Source organism: Mustela lutreola, chromosome 7 (genome assembly GCF_030435805.1).
Source record: "Mustela lutreola isolate mMusLut2 chromosome 7, mMusLut2.pri, whole genome shotgun sequence".
NCBI lineage: Eukaryota > Metazoa > Chordata > Mammalia > Carnivora > Mustelidae > Mustela > Mustela lutreola.
Window position 1 is genome coordinate 46,660,127 of NC_081296.1, and position 20,099 is coordinate 46,680,225.

Here is a 20,099-nt window from a genome sequence, read left to right on the forward strand (position 1 = left end):
GCAATTTGGTTAGAACAGTAGAAAATAAAGCAGGAGGTGTCCCAAGTTAGGGACTTTGGTCTCTACTAGAGCTATGGACTTTGGACCCTACTAGGCAATGGAGAGCCACTGAGATATTTTGGCAGAAGTGAGCGGTTTATATGACAACATTAAAGGACAACAGTTTGAAACCATTCATCTAGCAACCATGGTGGGAAAAGAGAGAGTTGGTAAAGAAGTATGTTCGGGGGTAGGATAAGAAGAACCAACACGAATTTGTGAAATTTGAGATGCTGCATGTCACAGACATGGGATTATTACACTGAAACTTGTGCTTCAGGCAGGAGCTGCTAAACTTTTCCCCATAAAGGCCCAGGTACGGTCTCCCTCACCACCCAGCTGTGACAGTGTAGCACAGAGGCAAAGATAATATGGACACAGATGGCTAACACTTGGTTCCAGAGAGACTTTTTTCACAAAAACATGCAATAGGCCATAGTTTTTGAACCTGCAGGTTAGGAGAAAGGCCTACACTGGGGATCCAGGCTCTTTCATTCCCCACTACTGGAGTTCTTTCTCATGCCTTCAAGTGTTAACACCCACTTGATAGAGTGACCCCAATTTTTTTTTAAAGATTCCATTTATTTATTTGACAGAGAGAGATCACAAGTAGATAGAGAGGCAGGCAGAGAGAGAGAGAGAGAGAGAAGCAGGCTCCCTGCTGAGCAGAGAGCCCGATGCAGGACTCGATCCCAGGACCCCGAGATCATGACCTGAGCCAAAAGCAGCGCAGCTCAACCCACCGAGCCACCCAGGCGCCCCAAGTGACCCCAATTTTTAAGTTGCAAAGAACTCAGATAATTTAAATATGCCTCCTTATAAATTTGTCAAAGGAACATATGCATTGAAACCCTTCAAGGTAGCTTCTTAAATAGATATTAACCAAATCAAGAGATCTCCTAAATCCTGAAAAGGTAAACAGAATGAGTATATATTAAATGTTTATTTAATAATTATTAGAATTCTATTATTTCCTATAGTTCAACTTTATAATACATTGTTATTTTACTTTTGCATGCCAAGTATGCATAATTTTTGATAGCACATGAGGGTATCTTTGTTAAATGCACACATTTAAAACTACGTGGCTTGCAAGGGACACGGTATGGGGTGAGAAGGGGCTTATCTCAGAAACTGACCTGCTGGTTTCCTCCACTGATGAAGGCTTCTTTAACAGAACGGCCAAATGCAAGGATCCATAACGGTAATTCCCTCACACCTATCCAGGACTAACAAGGAAATCAAGATAAAGAAATGGCCCAGGGAAAAATGAAACTAGATGGGATGGGGAGGGAGACCATGAGAGACTCTTAATCTCAGGAAACAAACTGAGGGTTGCTGGAGGGGAGGGAGGTGATGGGACACTGGGGAGGGTATGTGCTATGGTGAGTGCTGTGAATTGAGTAAGACGATGAATCACAGACCTGTACCCCTGAAACAAATAATATGTTGGATGTTAATTGAAAAAAAGAAAAAGAAAAAAAGGAGAAATGGCCCAGGTATGGACAAAAAACAAAAAACAAAAAACCCCCATCTAGTACATAGAAGCGTTTTCACTTCTCAGGAAGAAACTGAGATTCACATATTCATAAGGTCATGTTCATTCACGAATTCCATGTGCCTGCCTTCTACTGGTGACAAAGCACAACCATCCGCCTCCTGGGTTATGCAAGGCATCATGGCCAACAACCTCTTAAGGATTAGGTTCAAGCAAGCATCTGTGGTTCGGGCGGAGAAGACCTTCACCACAGGAGCTCAAGTCCTGGATAACTAACCTTTCCTCACAGTGTATGGTAGCTTTATCACCTCCAGGGAAATGTGGGATGTCTGAGACACAGAGAGGGATCACTGACCATAGGGTGCAGAGAAAGTGCAGGGGGTTTAAGGTCAGACAGGGCCAAGTTCAAACAGACTCTGCCATTTACTAGTTGGACGTTCTTAGTTCTCAAGCCTCCTTCCTGCATGAAACCTTGAGAAATAATAATGTCAAGACCCAGAGAGGAGGACGAGACCACCTGGGAGGAGAGTGCCCAGCAGAAGCGAGGCTGGGACTGGGGTGGGGCAGAGGGTTTGCACGTTGCACGTTTGCACGTTGCCCATGCTAGGGGTGCTTCAACAAAAGATGCACCTAGGAATTAGGATTCCAGTTGCCTTCATCCTGGTTCTCAACTAGAAAAATTGGGGAGCCTGAAAAAAGATACTGAGGCTTGGGGCCCACCACCAGAAATCAGCTGAAACGGATGTGGGGCCTCCATGTCTTTAGAGCCACTGAAATAATAAGGCAATTCAGGCATTGGAAATCTTTAGACCTGGAAAGTTCAACTAGAGAACGCAAGGGACGGTGGATGAAAGTAACATGTAGGGCAGCCATTCTCCTGACCTATCTGCCCGTGGGCTGTTGGAGAAGACTCGGGGAACACCTAAAGCGAATCCCGGGTGTTTATTCATGACCTGATGGATGGCACAGGCTGGCAGGAGAGTGCGGGTTACTAAAAGGGGGTTGACCTACACGGGAGTCAGGGTAGGAAAATAAACAGGAGAAATGCTGGGTGTTCCCCCAGGCAAACAGACCACGGAGGAGGGAGACCCTATTTCACGGTCTCCAGATAGAGGCAGGGGCCATGATCTGATGCCAGGAGCCAATGTGATCATCCCCCTGCCCTGAATTCCACCCTAAAATGGGAATCTGGCTCCCCTTGTGGACTCTGTTCCAGGGAACTAATGACCTGAGCCGTCCAGGGCAGAATCCTCCTTATAAAATCATGCTTAGAAGTCTAGTTCACTCTCGTTCATGCTGTGCTTGGCCACAGCCTCTCCGAGGCTGTCCCAGTGCAACTATTTTGACAAGTCAAGTCTATAAATGTTTGCAAAACTCAGGACCAAAGCTTGGATGGAGGCCTGAACTTGAGAAAGCACCTGTCTTCTTCCTTGAGTTCTTTCTTTTTTAATACGATGTTTTTTAAAAACGATTTTATTTATTTATTTGACAGAGAGAGATCACAAGTAGGCAGAGAGGCAGGCAGAGAGAGAGGGGGAAGCAGGCTCCTTGCTGAGCAGAGTGCCCGGACGCGGGGCTCGATCCCAGGACCCTGGGATCATGACCTGAGCCGAAGGCAGAGGCTTTAACCCACTGAGTCACCCAGATGCCCCAAGTTCTTTCTTCTTAAAGTCAATCTGCTACGCTGATTTCTAGTCCTGGAATAGTCAGCTGCCAATCCATCCTGTCACCATATCCACCTCTTAGGAAAACATGAGCAGTCCTGGGAGGAAACTGATAATACTGTCTTTATGTGCTGCCACCCTCTCCTCTAAAGAGTGTCATACCTGGGAACTTGGGAGGGGAAGGTCTAAAAGAACATGGCAGAGATAAGGCCATCATTACCTTTTTATTTTCCAATGAGATGATTCTAAAAACTCCCAGTCTTACCAGCCGTGGCAGAAGTCCTTAATATAAAGAGCGGGCTTCCCTTCCAGCCCCCAGGACAATGGGTTTGTTTTCTTTTTTTTTTTTTTTCTTTTTTTAAAATATTTTATTATTTTTATTTATTTGACAGAGAGAGATCACAAGTAGGCAGAGAGGCAGGCAGAGAGAGGAAGGAAAGCAGGCTCCCTGCTGAGCAAAGAGCCCGACGCGGGGCTCGATCCCAGGACCCCGAGATCATGGCCTGAGCTGAAGGCAGAGGCTTTAACCCACTGAGCCACTCAGGCGCCCCTGGGTTTGTTTTCTATTCCCAGATGCATTTGGGCAAGCAGCATTCCACTCAGTCCCCAACTCTCCCAGCGCCAGTGGTTGCGATGGCTTGCAAACTTGGGCGTGTCTACGGAAAACAGCATTTCCCTGTTCTCTCTTCCCTCCAGCATTACTTGGAAGAAAAAGTTCCAAAACCGGGAGAGACGTCAGAGGTCATCTGGTCAATCAGTTCACCCATAGAAGAAGAAACTGAGGCCCAGACAAGTGTTAGGTTTGCTGCCCAGGATCCCTGAGCTGGGCAGAAGGAACCACAGCATCTCAGAGACAGCAAAATGACTTTCTCAAAGCAGAAAAACCACAGCTCTTGGACAGTAAGGAATTAACACAAAGAGGGGTCTGGCTTTTGCCTTCTGCCTCAGGAGGAATCTCTAGGGGCCTGGAATGTCCTGCGGGATTCGAGTGCCTGTTTGTCTGGGGGCTTTCGGGAACAGTGATTAATGTAAGGGTTTTGGGAAGCATCATATAAGTACTGACCCCTGGAGGAACTAGAGACCATAGGCATTAGCCCGAAATCACGGGGGCTGCGGGGATGGGGGAGGGGTGGGGGGGCAGTACAGGAGTGAGTCCAGATTAAAACTGCACAACTGCACAACAAAGGTTCGGGTAAACTTCCCTGGGTGGCAAGGCTACGTGGCCAACTCACACATCATAACTGGAAGGAGGTAACACCATCCATGACTCCATGGGGAGAGGATGACCAGAAGCTTCCCATTTGGACCCCTCCCAGACCTTCTTTGGTCCAGTTCTGATGCGTATCCTTTTGCCATAATAAAACTGTAACCACAAGTACAGCACTTTTTTAAGCTCGGTGAGCCAATCTGGTAAATTATTGAACCCAAGGTGGTGGTGGGAACCCCTGAACTTGGATCCAGCTAGTCAGAAGTGAGGGTGCCCTGGGGACCCCCAAACTTGCAGGGCAAGTGGCCTTCTGCAGGACTGTGCCTTAACCTGTGAAGCGTGGCCGAAGTCTGAGTAGTTAGTTCAGGAGAGAAAGCAGAAATTTGTTATACCTTCTCTTGAATTAATAGCACAGCCACCACCCCAGAAACCTTTGGAGCAAGTCTTCAAGTCTTTGCCACCTGAACAGCGGCAGGATTCTAGAAAAGGCACGCATCCCGCTTCTGTGCCCGCACACCTGCAGTGACGGTGAGGGGGATTTTGAGCAGGCGACGTTTGGGCTGGGTCCCTGAAGCAGCTTCCAGACTCGTGAAGCTCAGGCAACAAAACCATTCCCTTCTTTCTCATCTCATTAGAGTCCCAGAAGGAAGAACAAAGAGCACCCTATACTCTCTCCTTCAGCTCCGGTCAAGAAAACGCCTCCCACCTAATCCAGTGGTCAGTGACCTCCACCCGGGGTTACACAGAAGCATTTCCTCCTAAGCAATAACTTATCAGCACCTAAGAATCCCTTCCAAAGGGGCTTGACCTGCATCTAATTAAGTACATAGATCTAACTTCCAATTTACAGAAAAGCCAGTCAAAGGAATTAGTGTAACGAGACCATTAGGGAGCAATTAGACAAATCTAGAAGATGTGTCTACACGGAATCGGGATCTTTCTCTTCATCAAGTCAACATCATGAAAATACAACTGTGGAAGTAGGGAAACTATAGTAGAATTAAAAAAAAAAAGAAAGAAAGAAAGAAAGAAAGATTGATTCATGACCATTGAGGGGGAAAAGGCGAGGGGCGCCTGGGTGGCTCAGGCGGTTGAGCAACTCTTGGTTTCAGCTCACTCACAATCTCAGGGTCATGGGATCGAGCCCCACATCAGGCTTCGCACTCATGGGGAGTCTGCTGGAGATTGATTCTCTGCCTCCCCACCCTCGCGTGCACTCACGCTCTTGCGCTCTCGCTCTCTCTCAAATTAATTAATTAATTAAAAAAAAAGATTCATGACCACATGCAACCAGTGTTCCTTGATTTACGTAAGCCGGCAGGTAAGGACATGTTTGTAACAATTAGAGAAATTTGAATGTGGACTGCTTATTTTTAGATGATATTAAATTATGACTAATTATTTAGTTGTGATAATGGTCCTTGTGCTAAGAAAGAAAAAAAAATTTTAAGATTTTATTTATTTATTTAAGAGAGAGGGAAAGAGAGGGATAGAGAAACTGAACTGGACACCACCCTCAGCTTGGAGCCCACCTCAGGGGTCGATCCCTGATCGCAAGATGAGGACCTGAGCTTAAACCAAGAGTCAGAGCACTTGACCGACTGAGCCACCCAGGCACCCCAGAAAGGAAATGTTTTTATTTTCCAGAGATACGTATGGAAGTATTTAGAGGCAAAATGTCACAAAGTCTATATTTACCTTGAAATACCCGAAATCTGTATTTACCTTGAAAGGCTTCAGTGTTCTTGATTTATAGCTTTGACTTTGGAATCATGTAAATGTTTTATATAATTATAAAACAAAATTAAAATTAAAAATTGTAAATCCCTACAATCCAAAATAAAATAAATGAACCTAATGGTTAGGTTGGGTTGGCACATATGACACAGAAAAGGATTATTTTAAGTGACTTTTAAGACCCAATATTTTATTTTATTTTATTACTTTTTAAGATTTTATTTATTTGACAGACAGAGATCATAAATAGGCAGGCAGAGAGAGAGAGGAAGGGAAGCAGGCTTCCCACTGAGCAGAGCGCCCGATGCGGGGCTCAATCCCAGGACCCTGGGATCATGACATGAGCCGAAGGCAGAGGCTTTAGCCCACTGAGCTACCCAGGCACCCCAAGATCCAATATTTTAACTGTACATTCTATGGACAAAAGAATAACAAATTTTAAAGTGAACTCAGTAGCGCTATTAATAATAGTGCTAGTTATTTTAAAGCATTAACAAAACTTATTTGCTTTATCTATTATATATGTTTATTCATTTATATTTATACTTTTTGCACACACAGTTTAAAGCAATTAACTGTGATAATGTCATCAGGAACCAAGATTTTCAGCATAAGAAAAATGAGGGACAGGACACCTAGGTGGCTCAGTTGGTTAAGTGTCTGACTCTTGGTTTCAGCTCAGGTCAGGATCTCATGGGTGGTGGGACTGAGCCCAGAGCTGAGTTCTACACTCAGTGAGGAGTCTGCTTGAGAGTCTATCTCTCTGCCCCTCCCCCTACTTGTATGCATGTGGTCTCTAAAATAAATAGATAGATCTTAAAAAAAAAAAAATAGAAAGAAAAATGGGGTACAAATATAGATATCAAAGAAGCAAACACCCTATAATCTTTTTTTTTAACTAGAGCTTGACTTTATTTATTTATTTTCAGTGTTCTGAGATTTGTTGTTTATGCACCACACCCAGTGCTCCATACAATATGTGCCCTCCTTAATACCCACCACCAGGCTCACCTAACCCCCCCACCCCCTGCCCCTCCCTATAATCTTAAAAACGAACTGGAAATTACCATATGTACTCATGTTTTTCTAAAAAAAGTTCACTTTTTTTTGCCTTTTAGCACTCTTAGTGACTAGACTGGTGGTCTCTAAGGCCCATTTCCCAGTAAAATGAACTTTTTGGTGACATGGCTGACTCCAGGGCTCAGCAGAAAATGCACAAGAGAGCCTGTACCTTTTATTCATCTTTATTATTATTTTTTTTAAAGCAATCTCTACCCCCAACCTGGGGCTAGAACTCAAACCCCGAGATCAAGAGCCACATGCTCCATCCACTGAGCCAGCCAGGCGCCCTAAGAGCCTGCTATCTTTTTTTTTTTTTTTTAAAGATTTTATTTATTTATTTGACAGAGAAAGATCACAAGTAGGCAGAGAGGCAGGCAGAAAGGCAGGGGGCCGGGGGGAAGCAGGCCCTCTGCCGAGCAGAGAGCCCGATGCGGGGCTCGATCCCAGGACTCTGGGATCATGACCTGAGCCGAAGGCAGAGCCTTTAACCCACTGAACCACCCGGGTGCCCCAGAGCCTGACATCTTAACTAAGGAAACCATCAAAGTCTATTGGGGTCACGTCAAAGGGACATAGGAGCCAATACAAACGGCTCTCAATGGCCGAAGACAGGACCATTTGAGCCCCAAAGAAAAATCATCACGTAAGTAAACAGGTAACAGATTTAAAACCCATTTGTTTGGAAAGACGCTGGAAAAAAAACCAAAAAACAAAAACAGTTTACTCTGGGAGGTTTCTAAGGGCATCAAGTCATTGCTTCAAAAGTTGGTAAGTAAAGACAACAAATCAAGCCTTATATCTAGTTTTCCCCACATAAATTGTATTTTAAGTAACCCAATAAAAGTAATAAATGTAGAAGGAATGACAGAATTAGAAAACAAATATTTTTCAGCCACTAACTAAACCATGACGTGAAATGAGAATTTATATTGGATGGACCCACTGGTTGTCTGAACAGCACACCAAAAGGCCAACAGGCCCTAAGTGCACAGCATCACGGACGAAACATTTTTGCCAAAATAGTAAATCCAAACCTGATCAAACTTTTAGATCTAATGACAAATTCACAGGAAATCCAGGGGACAGTGCAATGTTACACAGTACATAACCAGCTAATCCCAGACTGTGGAAAATTCTGCAGGACAAATAACTTTTTCTTTAACAAACAAGAGCCAAGTAAGCAAAAACAATCAGAGAAAATAGTTAATGATTAGGAGACCGGAGACACAGATGTCTAAGAGCTCTGTGTGAGCCTTTGTGGGAGCTGAGTGAAAACAAGACAAGGAATTCGGATATGGGTAGCACTAGATAACTTTAAAAGGATTATTCATTTGTCAGGTATGGTAAGAACGATCATTGAGAGGCACATCCTAATCAGTGACAAAGTGAAATGATTTTCAACCTGGGATTTGCTTTAAATAACCAAGTAGGGGCAAGACAGAAGGACCAGAGCATTGGCCAAGAGAGTAAGATCTGCACAAGCTTAGAAACAGGTCCACGGGAGCGTATTATAATATATATTATATACATATATTATATATAATTATAATTCTCTTTCTCATCTTTGTTTGTAAATATCCAGAGCTTAAAATTCTTCAAAAGCGCTTCAGTTAAATAAAGGAAGAACTAAAAAGAGGAATGCAAATATGACAGAATGTTAGTAGCCGTCGAGTTCTAAGTGATGGGAATATGGATGCTTCTGTTTTCCATATGTTTGAAAATGTTCATAATAATAAACAAAATCGTGAAAGCACTTAAACCCAGCAAAGACTCAGAGTTGGCTCAGGTTGGAAGGATTCTGAGACGCGGCCACAGACACCTAAGCCTGGTGTTTGACAGGGATGCCCTCAGTAGATTAAAAGCAAACGACAAAGGATACTGAAAAAGTTTGAACTTGAACTACTAAATTATTAAGGAAAGGAAAAAGAGGGACCTAGGGAAAAGGATTCCTGCTGACAAAATAGAGAAGCACACTTAGTGTACTCCTGACATAAAAGATCTCCAGTTCAGAGTGAAGCCAGTGGTCAAGTGGGAGGGAAGATATTTCACGACGCTAGTTCAGGCAGGCTAGCACTATGTGTCCCAGAGCCTTAATGCCCCCCACAACAGAAGTATAAACCACAACCCTAGGGAAGCAAAGTCTTTTATGATTTGGAGTTATAAAATAAACCAAGACAAAGCAGACGTCCTGCTTGTTTCTTGGGTACGTCAATCAGCTTCTGACCCCAGCCCCTATAGAAAAAAACAGCATTCCTTGACCGTGAACGTGAAATCTGCCAGGGTCTCACCCCTTCTACTCTGAAGAAGGCTCTTTCCCATACCTGATGATGACACACTGGTTCTCTCTGTCAATGATCATGTTTCTGAACATATTATCTGCCAGAGCATAGATATGTGGTGGGTTTTCATACTGTGCCTAGAGAAGCAAAAAAACAAAAGCAAAACTATGGTCAGAGAGAGCGACGTGTCACATTTCTTTTCTTGGTCTTAGCAATGCATTTGCCCCTGTACAGTTCCAATCTGAAGGCTTGTATAACACAGGAATTCATAAGCTTGCCTAGGTCCTCAGGAGTTACACCTGAGAAATAAGACGGGACCAGAAAGGACTTCTCCGTCAGCAAAGGTGTGATTCAGCCCTCAGAGGGGAAGATGTCTTCAGGTAACTCTAGCACCACACCCTTCCTCCCAACACGCCTCGGCCGAGCACATTCCATTCCTAAACGTTTCTGAAGACATCCGGGCAACAGGTCTTATGAGAGGCCTACTAAAAACTTGGATCTGACTTTTACTGAAATTCTAAAGTCCTACGTAACTTTTTTCTAAGAGGAAAGTCGGAGATGCTGGAAGCCCAGAAGAAATGAAGTGACACCACCTATGCATGAGGAGGAAAACCCAAACATTTTCCCTAAGAAGAGGGCAAGAGGGGTAGTAGTTCTTTAAAGGGATAAACTGATTTGACCAGTCTGTTTCACCTCATTGGGGAAGAAAAAAAAAATCCTACCACACCAAGATCTCCTCCTGAGGCTTTAGACCCATGGGCTGGCTTGGCTATGAGCTATGCCTGAATACCAATTCACCAGTAAATTCACTGTGTCAGGACGATTTCGCCCCCCCACTTTCCTCAGCTTCTTGGGATTTAACATCACTACCTCAAAAATCACTAAAAAGAAAAATAGTTCATGTGCTATGAATCGGAAGAAAGAAGTTGCCTTACATCTAAGACTAACTCACATCAGAGAGGGAAGAGGAGGCAGACACAGTGAGAAGACATTTGGGCTCGGTCACCCTAAACTGGTCCCAGCTCTCAAGTAGGGATAATATCGTCGTACACTCAACAGAGCTGCGTACTGAACTTCTCTGAGCCTTACTCTCCTCATCTGTGAAATGGGGCTGGACGGTAACCCACAGCCAGCACCCAGGGCTGTTTAATGACTGTGGTGGTGGAACACGGTACCTAGCGTTCAGTAAACACCGATTTTACAACTCTTACCATTAGCAGCTCAGAATAAATATATCTTTTAAAATTCTGGGGCATTTCTTTAAAGAGAACTTTTTAAGAGATAAAGGATCCAAAAGGGACTCGTGGAACAATAGTTTTCAGAGGACGGGAGAGAAACAGCACAGCACTCCCAGCCACCCTGCCTTGGCCTTGGCCGTCATTGAGAACGCCAAGCCAACTCGGAGCCTGCTGCTCTGGAGGGCCCGCTGCTCAGGGCGCCAGGGCCGGGCCCAGCCTCTGCTGACAGTGTGTCCCTTGTGCCGGGCTCCCATAAAGACAGCATTATCAAAGGTCTTTCGCGTGGCAGCCTCCTTGGGCTCCGGCTACCAGCACCATTCATCTGGCAACAATGGGCTGGGCTCTTGCTCTGGGTAAATTGCCTTCCACTTCAACTGATGAATTTGTGTGGGCTCTCCTTTGTTTGTTTTCCAGGGGTCAGGATTAATGAACGCTCTCGTGCTTCTGCCGCAGAGAGAAGGGGAAAGAGGCAGGGAAGGGGTGGCCTGGGGATGTCGGGAAATACAGTCATCAGATTTACAGTTTCTGTTTTATCAGACAACTGAAATGGCTACGGAGCTGGATCTGAATAGGGACCACATTAATAAAGTCACAAAAAGATTCATTTTTCAGGTTCCGTGCAGAGCCATAGCTAACTAAGGTTCTGGTTTGGAGGGAACGGTTCTCATCGCCCTATTTATTCTTTTACCTGCTAACTGATATTTCAGTCCTTAGTATTCTCTGGCCTGTGTGGAAGGAGGGAGCCCTGCCTCCCCCACCAAACTGTAGGTCTTACATCCTATTTGAATAATTTTGTATACCACATTCCTATATTAGATAGTCCTATGCTTTTTAGAGCAGCACATCATTAAAAAACAAAAGATGTCATCCACTCGAGCTTCCCCAATAAATAATTCACAGTAAGAAAATGCAAATGTATTGCCAACTTCAAGAAAAATTACTTATGCATCATAAAAGCCCCAAACACTACAGTAATTTATGTGGCATATAACTTACCGCTCCTTGGTACATTTCAATTTCCTTTTCCCCAAAATACGGCATCTGCTTGAAAGGGTTGACTGAGATTAATACGGATCCTATGTATGTCTGAATTTATATCCAGTTAAGGTCCATAGCTACACATTTAATCTTCATAGCTACACATTTTTCAAATTAAGTAACCAGATGTTATCAAGAATTCATAATGACTGTTCAAACAAAAAGCTCAGATACTTGTTTTCTAAAAGATTACAAATAAAGACAAGAGCAATTACCAACTGGCTCAGGTTTTGTTCCTCTCCAGGAAGAGTAATGAGTTTAATTACCAAGGTGCTCCAAAAAGAAATCATTATTTTAAATGATCTGAAGCACATCCTTTTAAGACTGGTGACATGTATGGCTAAGAAAACAAAACAACACAAAACAGAACTGACCTAGGAGTGAAAAGAGCAGTTATCATTCCTTTGTTCAAATACCGTTTTTCCCTGTGAACTTTCATATCTTTTAGGTAGACTAAAAATGTACTCACTTACTCATTTAACAAACAGAGGGATACAAGACGAACTGAACAGTCCTACTCTTTAGAAGCTATGGGGAACAGAGTTATATCTGTAAGACATTATTTGGAGCAGAAAATCACAAACCCACACAGATCAGGTGTAGGGGAAGAAGGTATTATATCTGCATGGGGAATCCAGGAAAGCTAATCAGAAGAGAAAGCATTTACACCAAGTCTTAACTGTTTTATAAACACACACACATTTTAATATACCCCAACAGGTGAAATATTATTATAAAATAAAAAAGTATCCATTTATTCAGTAATCGACTAGCTTGAATGGGGTGTCCACAACATGCCGGGCACGGTTCTGGATGCTGGGGATACAGTGGTGAACTAAACAGACAGAAGTGTTAAACTTCCGCCCTTCATAGAGGAAAAACAAGCATTTAAAAAGAGAGATAGAAAACAACAAACACAACAAAATACACATACTCAAAGTCGTTTCTTTTTTTTTTTTTAATTTTTATGTATTTATTTGACAGACAGAGATCACAAGTATGCAGGGAGGCAGGCAGAGAGAGAGGAGGAAACAGGCTTTCCGCGGAGCAGAGAGCCTGATGTGGGGCTCGATCCCAGGACCCTGGGATCGTGACCTGAGCTGAAGGCAGAGGCTTTAACCCACTGAGCCACCCAGGCGCCCCGTCAAAGTCGTTTCTTTTAATCAAGGATTTTGAAATGTCTGGAAAATCTGAAGTGAAAGATGTAAAGCTGTGACATTTCCTCCCCCCAAGGGGACATTTATATATTTTTATCAAGGACCTGGGTGTCAAATAGAGCAGCAAGGGAAACCAGTGAGAAGGCCTACTTTACCTAAGCTCAGTTTAACTCTGACCTTGGGCAAGTCACGTCTCTAAGCCGTGGCTAATGGATAATGGGGTACAATACCACCTACTTGATAGACTTATTATGAGGATTAAATCAAAGTATAGAAGGTTCAGCCATTTCCTTAATCCGTATCCTTTGAGATGCTGGTTGCGTTCTGTGTTAGCATCTTGGAGACACGGCTTTGGTATTATTATTGAACACAAATGAGTCAAATGTGGGATGAGTCAGGTAATACTTGAAAATTAATATTTACACAAGAAGGTGAAAACATGGAATGATCTGGTGGCAATTCTGCTTCTCTTTTCGTGGACCAGAACAATCGTCAGACTTGGAAGGGCTGCCCGAGGAAGAGCAGTCGAGGAGATAAGGGCCATTGGAAGAGCATAGCCATAGTTTGGCTCTTGTGGACATGGCTGCTATAAACATTCGGGTGCACGTGCCCCTTCGGATCACTACGTTTGAAACACAGTGATTCTTACGGTAAACCCAGTTTTCAAGAAATACAGCAATGCTGTGACCTTCCTCATGTCAGAAGAGAAGAGGTCTAGGGGTCCACTTATTGCCAGATGTAAACACAAGTTCCATCTTTCTGTGGAGGAGGTGGGGTGCGCCTTCCCTTAGTTGTAAAGGAAATGCTGTGATAAATGCCACTGTTCTAGAGAAATCAGCACTGCACATGGAGAAGAACTAGCTGCCTGAGGACGTGAGCCACAGGCATGAGCTCCCCACCAACACTTTCCTACCCACCAAGCCCTCAGCTACTGGATAAACATGGACTGGGCTGCATGAGAGCTCTTGTAGGAAACCATACTTTATTTTTATTTTTTTACTATTAATAATCTGCTTTGTCAAAAAACATCTTAGAAAGTCTTGATTTTCGGGGCGCCTGGGTGGCTCAGTGGGTTAAGCCTCTGCCTTTGGCTCAGGTCATGATCTCAGGGTCCTGGGATAGAGGCCCCCATCGGGCTCTCTGCTCAACAGAGGCCTCTCTGCCTACTTGTGATCTGTCAAATAAATAAATAAAATCTTTTAAAAAAGAAAGTCTTGATTTTTCACTAAGTCATCTACATAAATTTGGGTAAAGGCCTCGTAAGAAGACAGAGAAAAAACCTCTTTCAGATTATTCTAGGCCAATCTTGAATTTGTGACTCAGAAGAGGAGGGAAAATTATAGCTATTCCCTCAATCTCCCAGTAAGGCTCTCAAACTCAGTATAATTTGGGAGGATTCCTGAAAAATAAAGTTTGGTTTGAGAAGAATAATGCGGCTTGTTGCTGTGCTAAGCAGCTACACACTTCCATAAGTCAGAAGATATGAGAAAAGAGATTAGTTTAGAATCTGAAGAAAACAAATATAGTTTAGTTATTTCAGGTGTGCATCTGGCCTAATGGTTTATCCAAAAGCCTGCCCGGTTTTTCACCTGGCTGCGTCTGCGGAGATCTCAGCTCCTTTTCTGAGACCCACGTCTCCTGCTGGGTTGGGTTATTTCCCAGACAACTCACTCCCACTCCCTACTACATAATTCAGGCGTGCCTCTGGAAAAAGCAGCTCAGGCATAATCGGAACGTAAACTGTCTCTACCCACGTAACCTCTGACTGTGAAGGTGTGGCCCAAGGTTAATTTTCAGAATGTATGGAGGTATGAGGCTATGATACACAAACCCACATAAACACACACACATACACGCACTAACCAGACAAAAACAAAATACATGCCATCTTGTCTCACAGAATACATGGGATGGAAGAGACCCAACAGAACGTTCACTGGTTAGTTCTCAAAAGCTGGTGGTGGATCTATGGGTTTTCATTCTTCTGCAGCAACGATGACAAAAAAAGAAACACGCCCTGAATTTTTCATAAAGCTCAATGTATTCAATATAAAGGACCATCCTGTAGTCTTAGATTATTTCCTTTCTACTTTCAGGGCATTAGAATATTCTTCCTTTTATGAAATGTGATGGTAGTACAACTTCTGTGGTCTTAACAGGCAAAGTTGAGCTTAACTTAAAAAAAATTTTTTTAACAGTCCAGTGAATTCCCCCCAACTGATCTAGGTGACTTCCCTGGATTTATCACTGAGGAGGAACGGGGAGGTAAAGGGACCTGCCTGAAGACACATATGGGGACACCAGTTGAGCAGGACCTTGAGCCCCAGGCTCCACCCACCGGACCAACATGTCCCTCCAGCATGCTGCCCACTCCACCTGAATGGACGGCCAAGGGCCAAGTCTCACTTGGAACTACTGCAAGGCCTTGGGCTCTGGCTGCTCTGGCCCAAGAGCCTCAACTAATTCAAGGGCTGAAAATGCCAAACACACTTGAGCGTGGTCTTTGAGTAAAAACAAGTTGGGAGAAAGTTGGACCAAATGAGCATGGAATGCTCTGCACAGGAACTATTTTCGTCGGCAAAGTGGCTATAAAGGATGTCTGGCCAAGCACAAGAGCGAAGACGGCACTGTTTTCCTCATGTATTTTAGAATGTAATTTTAAGAAGTGTGGCAACATTCAGGGGAAAAAAAAATGGATGGTAAATTAAACCTTCCTTGTCTTAGGATAAATAGCTGAAAATTACAGGGCTTTATTGGTAAACAGTATTAGCATTTTCTAAGCAGATTTTTCTCCCCTAATGTAGAACAAAAAAATGTGCATTCAGCCTGAATGCATTAACAATTGATTGCTCCAAATGTGGACCTTCAATCTGAAACAATGTGCTGGTATTCGATGTAGAGGAGGTACCATAAGCAATCTCATAACTTAATAGGAAATCAAATCTCTTCTTGCCTGAACTACTGAGCTTAGGAGAGGGGAAAAAATTCTCTTGTTTAAAATAATCTTACTCCATCATAATAATATTCCTATAGCACTGACGGGATGAAGGAGGCTTTTATCACTTAACAGAGGCAAAGATCTGCAGTTATTATTTCATAAACATCCAAAGGAATCGTCAAGCTTCCTCAAAGCTCAAGGCTGCTCTGTGTTCTTGATGGAAAGCATGCAGAGCTGAGTTTCTCTTGTACTGAGTGGGTAGAGAGCTCTAAAACAAGAGGCCATTAGTGGTCAACTAACTCATTTCCTTGGTAGAACACACGATTAGTCAGCCATTGATTCAAAGGCAATAATTCAAAGGCTCGTAATCAGCACCCTCTGTGTGAGTCATTTAAAAACTCTGCAGTCTGAATATAAAAAGCCAATCTTGATAGTCAACAGATTTCCAATGAATACTTAATACAATGCATGATGCAAAGAATTATGCATGCAACTAAATACCGTCTGAGACAAGATGAGGCCGTTTTTGTTAAAATTAATAAGAAAGACCCCTCAAAAAAATATATATATATATATATTTATATTTGTTATTTATATTTATATATGCATGTCTATATGCAGTTCTATTGAAAAATATACACCAAGAGGTTATGTTAGGATCGTAGGTGATGTTAGTGTTCTCCTTTCTGATTGACTGCATTTTATAAATCATGTCAAATGAACACATACTGCTTTAAAGAGTTCGTGTTTTTTAAGAAGATGTATGAAAGAAAGTCCCTAGTTTTAGGGGGTAAACTATCTTTATAGGGAGAAGTGAGTCTGTCCAGCTTGATGATGGACTGGCTGTTGATAAGCACTAGCATTTTTTTCTTACTCAGCTTTCAAAAACCACGCTTCTACGTAAATAACATAATAAGCAGAGCCCAAGTTCTAAGAACATTCCAATAAATAATTTGTTCAACTGTATTCAGTGGAAATTCACCTTTTATGGGCTCGTCAATAAACCAATCCTCCATTTAAAACAGTTTCCATGGTAAAATGCATTTGAATTTTCAATAAGCAACTTTAAAATTGAATTTCTGGAACATAACCCAGAAATGCAGAAGGAACTTCTATACTTGCCTTAGTGTATGATAATAATAAGTAATGCTTACTGTTACTCACTGCATTCATAATTTCATTTAACCTTCCAACAGTCTCATGCAGTAGATTTCAATATCATTCCCATTTTACACGTGAGGGAATCAAGCCACATGGATCACAAACCCCGCAGGAGGTCAGCAAGCCCGTGCAGAGTAAGGCTGGAAGCCAGGCAGTCCAGATTCACAGCCTGTACCCAGCCCCTGCCAGTTCCCCTATGCCACAGGACTTGCACATAAAAGTGATTAACATGTTTTCATGATGATAAGCCCACGTTAAAGTGAGCACGTTTCAAATTTTTTGACCAAATAAAAGGAAAACTTAAGCACTCGATACAACTGCTTTCATACAATTAAATTAAAAGGAAGCTCTGCACAGATACCTAGCAGTCAGCAAGGGTGCTCGTTTTGGCAGCACATATACTAAAATAGGAGTCAGCAAAAGTTTTCTGTAAAGGGCCTTATAATTATTTTAGGTCCAATGGTTGTGTGGCAACTACTCACCCTGGCCTTTGTAGATTTCAAGCAGGCATTAACAACAAATAAAGAGTGAGTACGGCTATATTTCAATAAAACCTTGGGTATAAAATGGGCAGTGGGCAGACTTCATTTGCGGGTGGTAGGCCACTGCCCCTGATCAAGACGCTATTATTAATGTAGTTAAGAAGTCCAAATATATCTGTTAATGCTTCAAAGCAGGGGTTTAGGTGTTTAACTACCGAGAGATTTGGTAAAATTTCCTGTGGTCAATAAGAAATAGCACAGTCTTGGTCTGAACCATCCAAGTGTCTTAGAATAATTGTTAATTAATATTACTAATTAGCATTACTAATATATGTATTGGTCTATCCTGGTATGTTGAATGAAGAGAATGAAGAGAAAGGCATTCTCTGCAAAAATATTGTTGTATACATATGGATGCTTTTAACTAATAGTCAAATGAGTGGTATGAATAACAAAGAGAAGCTACAGATGAGAAAACTAGACCTCTTCAAGCTTTTGGGGTTAAGACCTAAAGTGTATGCAACACCAGCTGCAAAGACTCTACCTTTAATGGTCCTCCGAGATACTGTGCCTTCCGAAGTTACCAAGAGCATCACAGTTAAACTTCCCGGTACAGCAATATAGATTTGCACAGATCTTTGCATATCTAAAACTCTACAATAATTCCACTAAGAGATCTTTATATAGTTGTACCAAACAAAACTGAATCCTATAGGAACTTAAGCAAATATCACAGTTCTCTGTTTATAATGAAGTCAACACACATTTGAATCAAATTTCCATTCTGAATTTTTGAAAGCCCTGTAAAAAACGGCATCTGGCAAGCTAAAATTGAGACATAAAGAACAACTCAAGAATGTCAGGCATTTTCAATAGTTGATCTTCACGTCTCATGTTTCTTTTAGTAAACATAAGAATGCAGAAAAACTGGCAAAATTGCATTATTTTTTGCATGAGGCAATCTTTTGAAAACCTTTTAGGTCTGGACTTAACTGTCTGCTTTGCAATTAGGGAGCTCTATCGACAGAATTCTCTGCAGATCAGGACTTTACCCTTAGGAACAGCAGAGGTTTTAGACCCCACGTGCGTAGCTAAAGGACGTCAAAGGTACAGTGCCATTGATTGAAACAGATGAATACGGCTGGTTCTTGATTTTGTGAAATGCCAGGAAAATAATTTAGCATCATCTTTGCCCTTTCCACCACCTTAACAAAGAGGGCAGAAAAGCACAAAACCATGTTCTGAAACAGTGAAAAGAACTTGAGTGCATAGTGTCAAGTTCAGAATTTCAGGTGGATCTTCTCATGCTAGGAACACATCACATTTTACCGTGGGTATGGTCATCTTACTTAGAAAAGTCCGTAGAGGGGCGCCTGAGTGGCTCAGTGGGTTAAAGCCTCTGCCTTCAGCTCAAGTCATGATCTCAGGGTCCTGGGATCGAGCCCCGCATCGGGCTCTCTGCTCAGTGGAGAGCCTGCTTCTGCCTCTCTCTCTCTCTCTACCTGCCTCTCAGCCTACTTGTGATCTCTGTCAAACAAATAAATAAAATCTTTTTAAAAAAAAAAAAAAAAGAAAAGAAAAGTCCGTAGAAACTAAGAAAGGATACAAAAATGTAGTCATCCATGTATCTCTTCTTCAGATTCTCCACGATGGCGTTCTCTGTGATCTTGGAGAGCAGGACCATGTCATCCACGCCGCTGTGCTTAACATTGTGGCTTTGCCAGTGGTACCGGTAGGCACCTTTGCTTCCCTGGGAACAGAAAACGCACAATAATTAGGATGCTTTATTTTCTCCTGATGGGGGAAAAAAAGCGACGAAGCTCCCAAATATTCCTTACATCAAATGCTGCAGAATGAGCAGAACAAAGATTTTGTTATTAACATTATCTGGATTTAAATTTCAGCTTTGCCACCTATGAACTAAGAGAAGGGAGGAAGTTACACAGGCTCACTGTGTCCCTTAAGCTGCTCTTCTCTCATTTGTAAAAGAGAAATTAAGACCCACTTTATAGAGTTCCTGTAAGGATTAACTAAGATAACATATATAAAGTACTGAAGAGTATCTTGAGTATAACACAATAAATGACCAATGGTCAGGACCCCTGAGTGGCTCAGCCCCTTAAGCATTTGTCTTCAGCTCAGATCATGATCCTGGGGGCCCAGGATAGAGTCCCACACGTGGATGGAGTCTGCTTCTCCCTCCGCCCCTCACCCTGGTGGAGCTTGCTCTCTCTCTCACTCTCTCAAATGAATAAAAATCTTAAAAAAAAAAAATGAGCAATTGTCTCCAATAATTCCTTCAACCTTATTGTTTTGTAGAATTAACAATACAATAGGCAATAAAACAGAAACTTTCTACATTAATTTGCAAATTATAGGACAGAACTCAGAAGCAGAAGTAGTATGTATCACACAATGGCTAGGTAGGTCACATTGACCTAATTTCTCAAGCCATCCAAATTATTTTCCCTCCATAAACTTCCACAGTCAACGTTAATATGGGCTTTCCAGATTCAAAAGATAAGGTACATTTTGATGGCTGATCACTGCTCTATTAACAAGGAAATGGGATTACAGAAGGTGCCGTGGACAGGAGGAC

At 42.5% G+C, this 20,099-nt stretch overlaps 1 protein-coding gene across 2 annotated transcripts in view; it reads right to left on the reverse strand.

Moving 5' to 3' along the window:
• Positions 1 to 20,099, reverse strand: part of MYO1E (myosin IE) — a 194,979-nt gene that overhangs the window by 94,201 nt on the left and 80,679 nt on the right. For both annotated transcript variants that reach the window (XM_059180652.1, XM_059180653.1), the window contains 3 exons: positions 19,107 to 19,250; positions 11,721 to 11,810; positions 9,529 to 9,623 (listed from right to left, as the gene is read on the reverse strand). In XM_059180652.1, the coding sequence (XP_059036635.1) occupies positions 9,529 to 9,623; positions 11,721 to 11,810; positions 19,107 to 19,250 (329 nt within the window). The remainder of the gene's footprint in view (positions 1 to 9,528; positions 9,624 to 11,720; positions 11,811 to 19,106; positions 19,251 to 20,099) is intronic.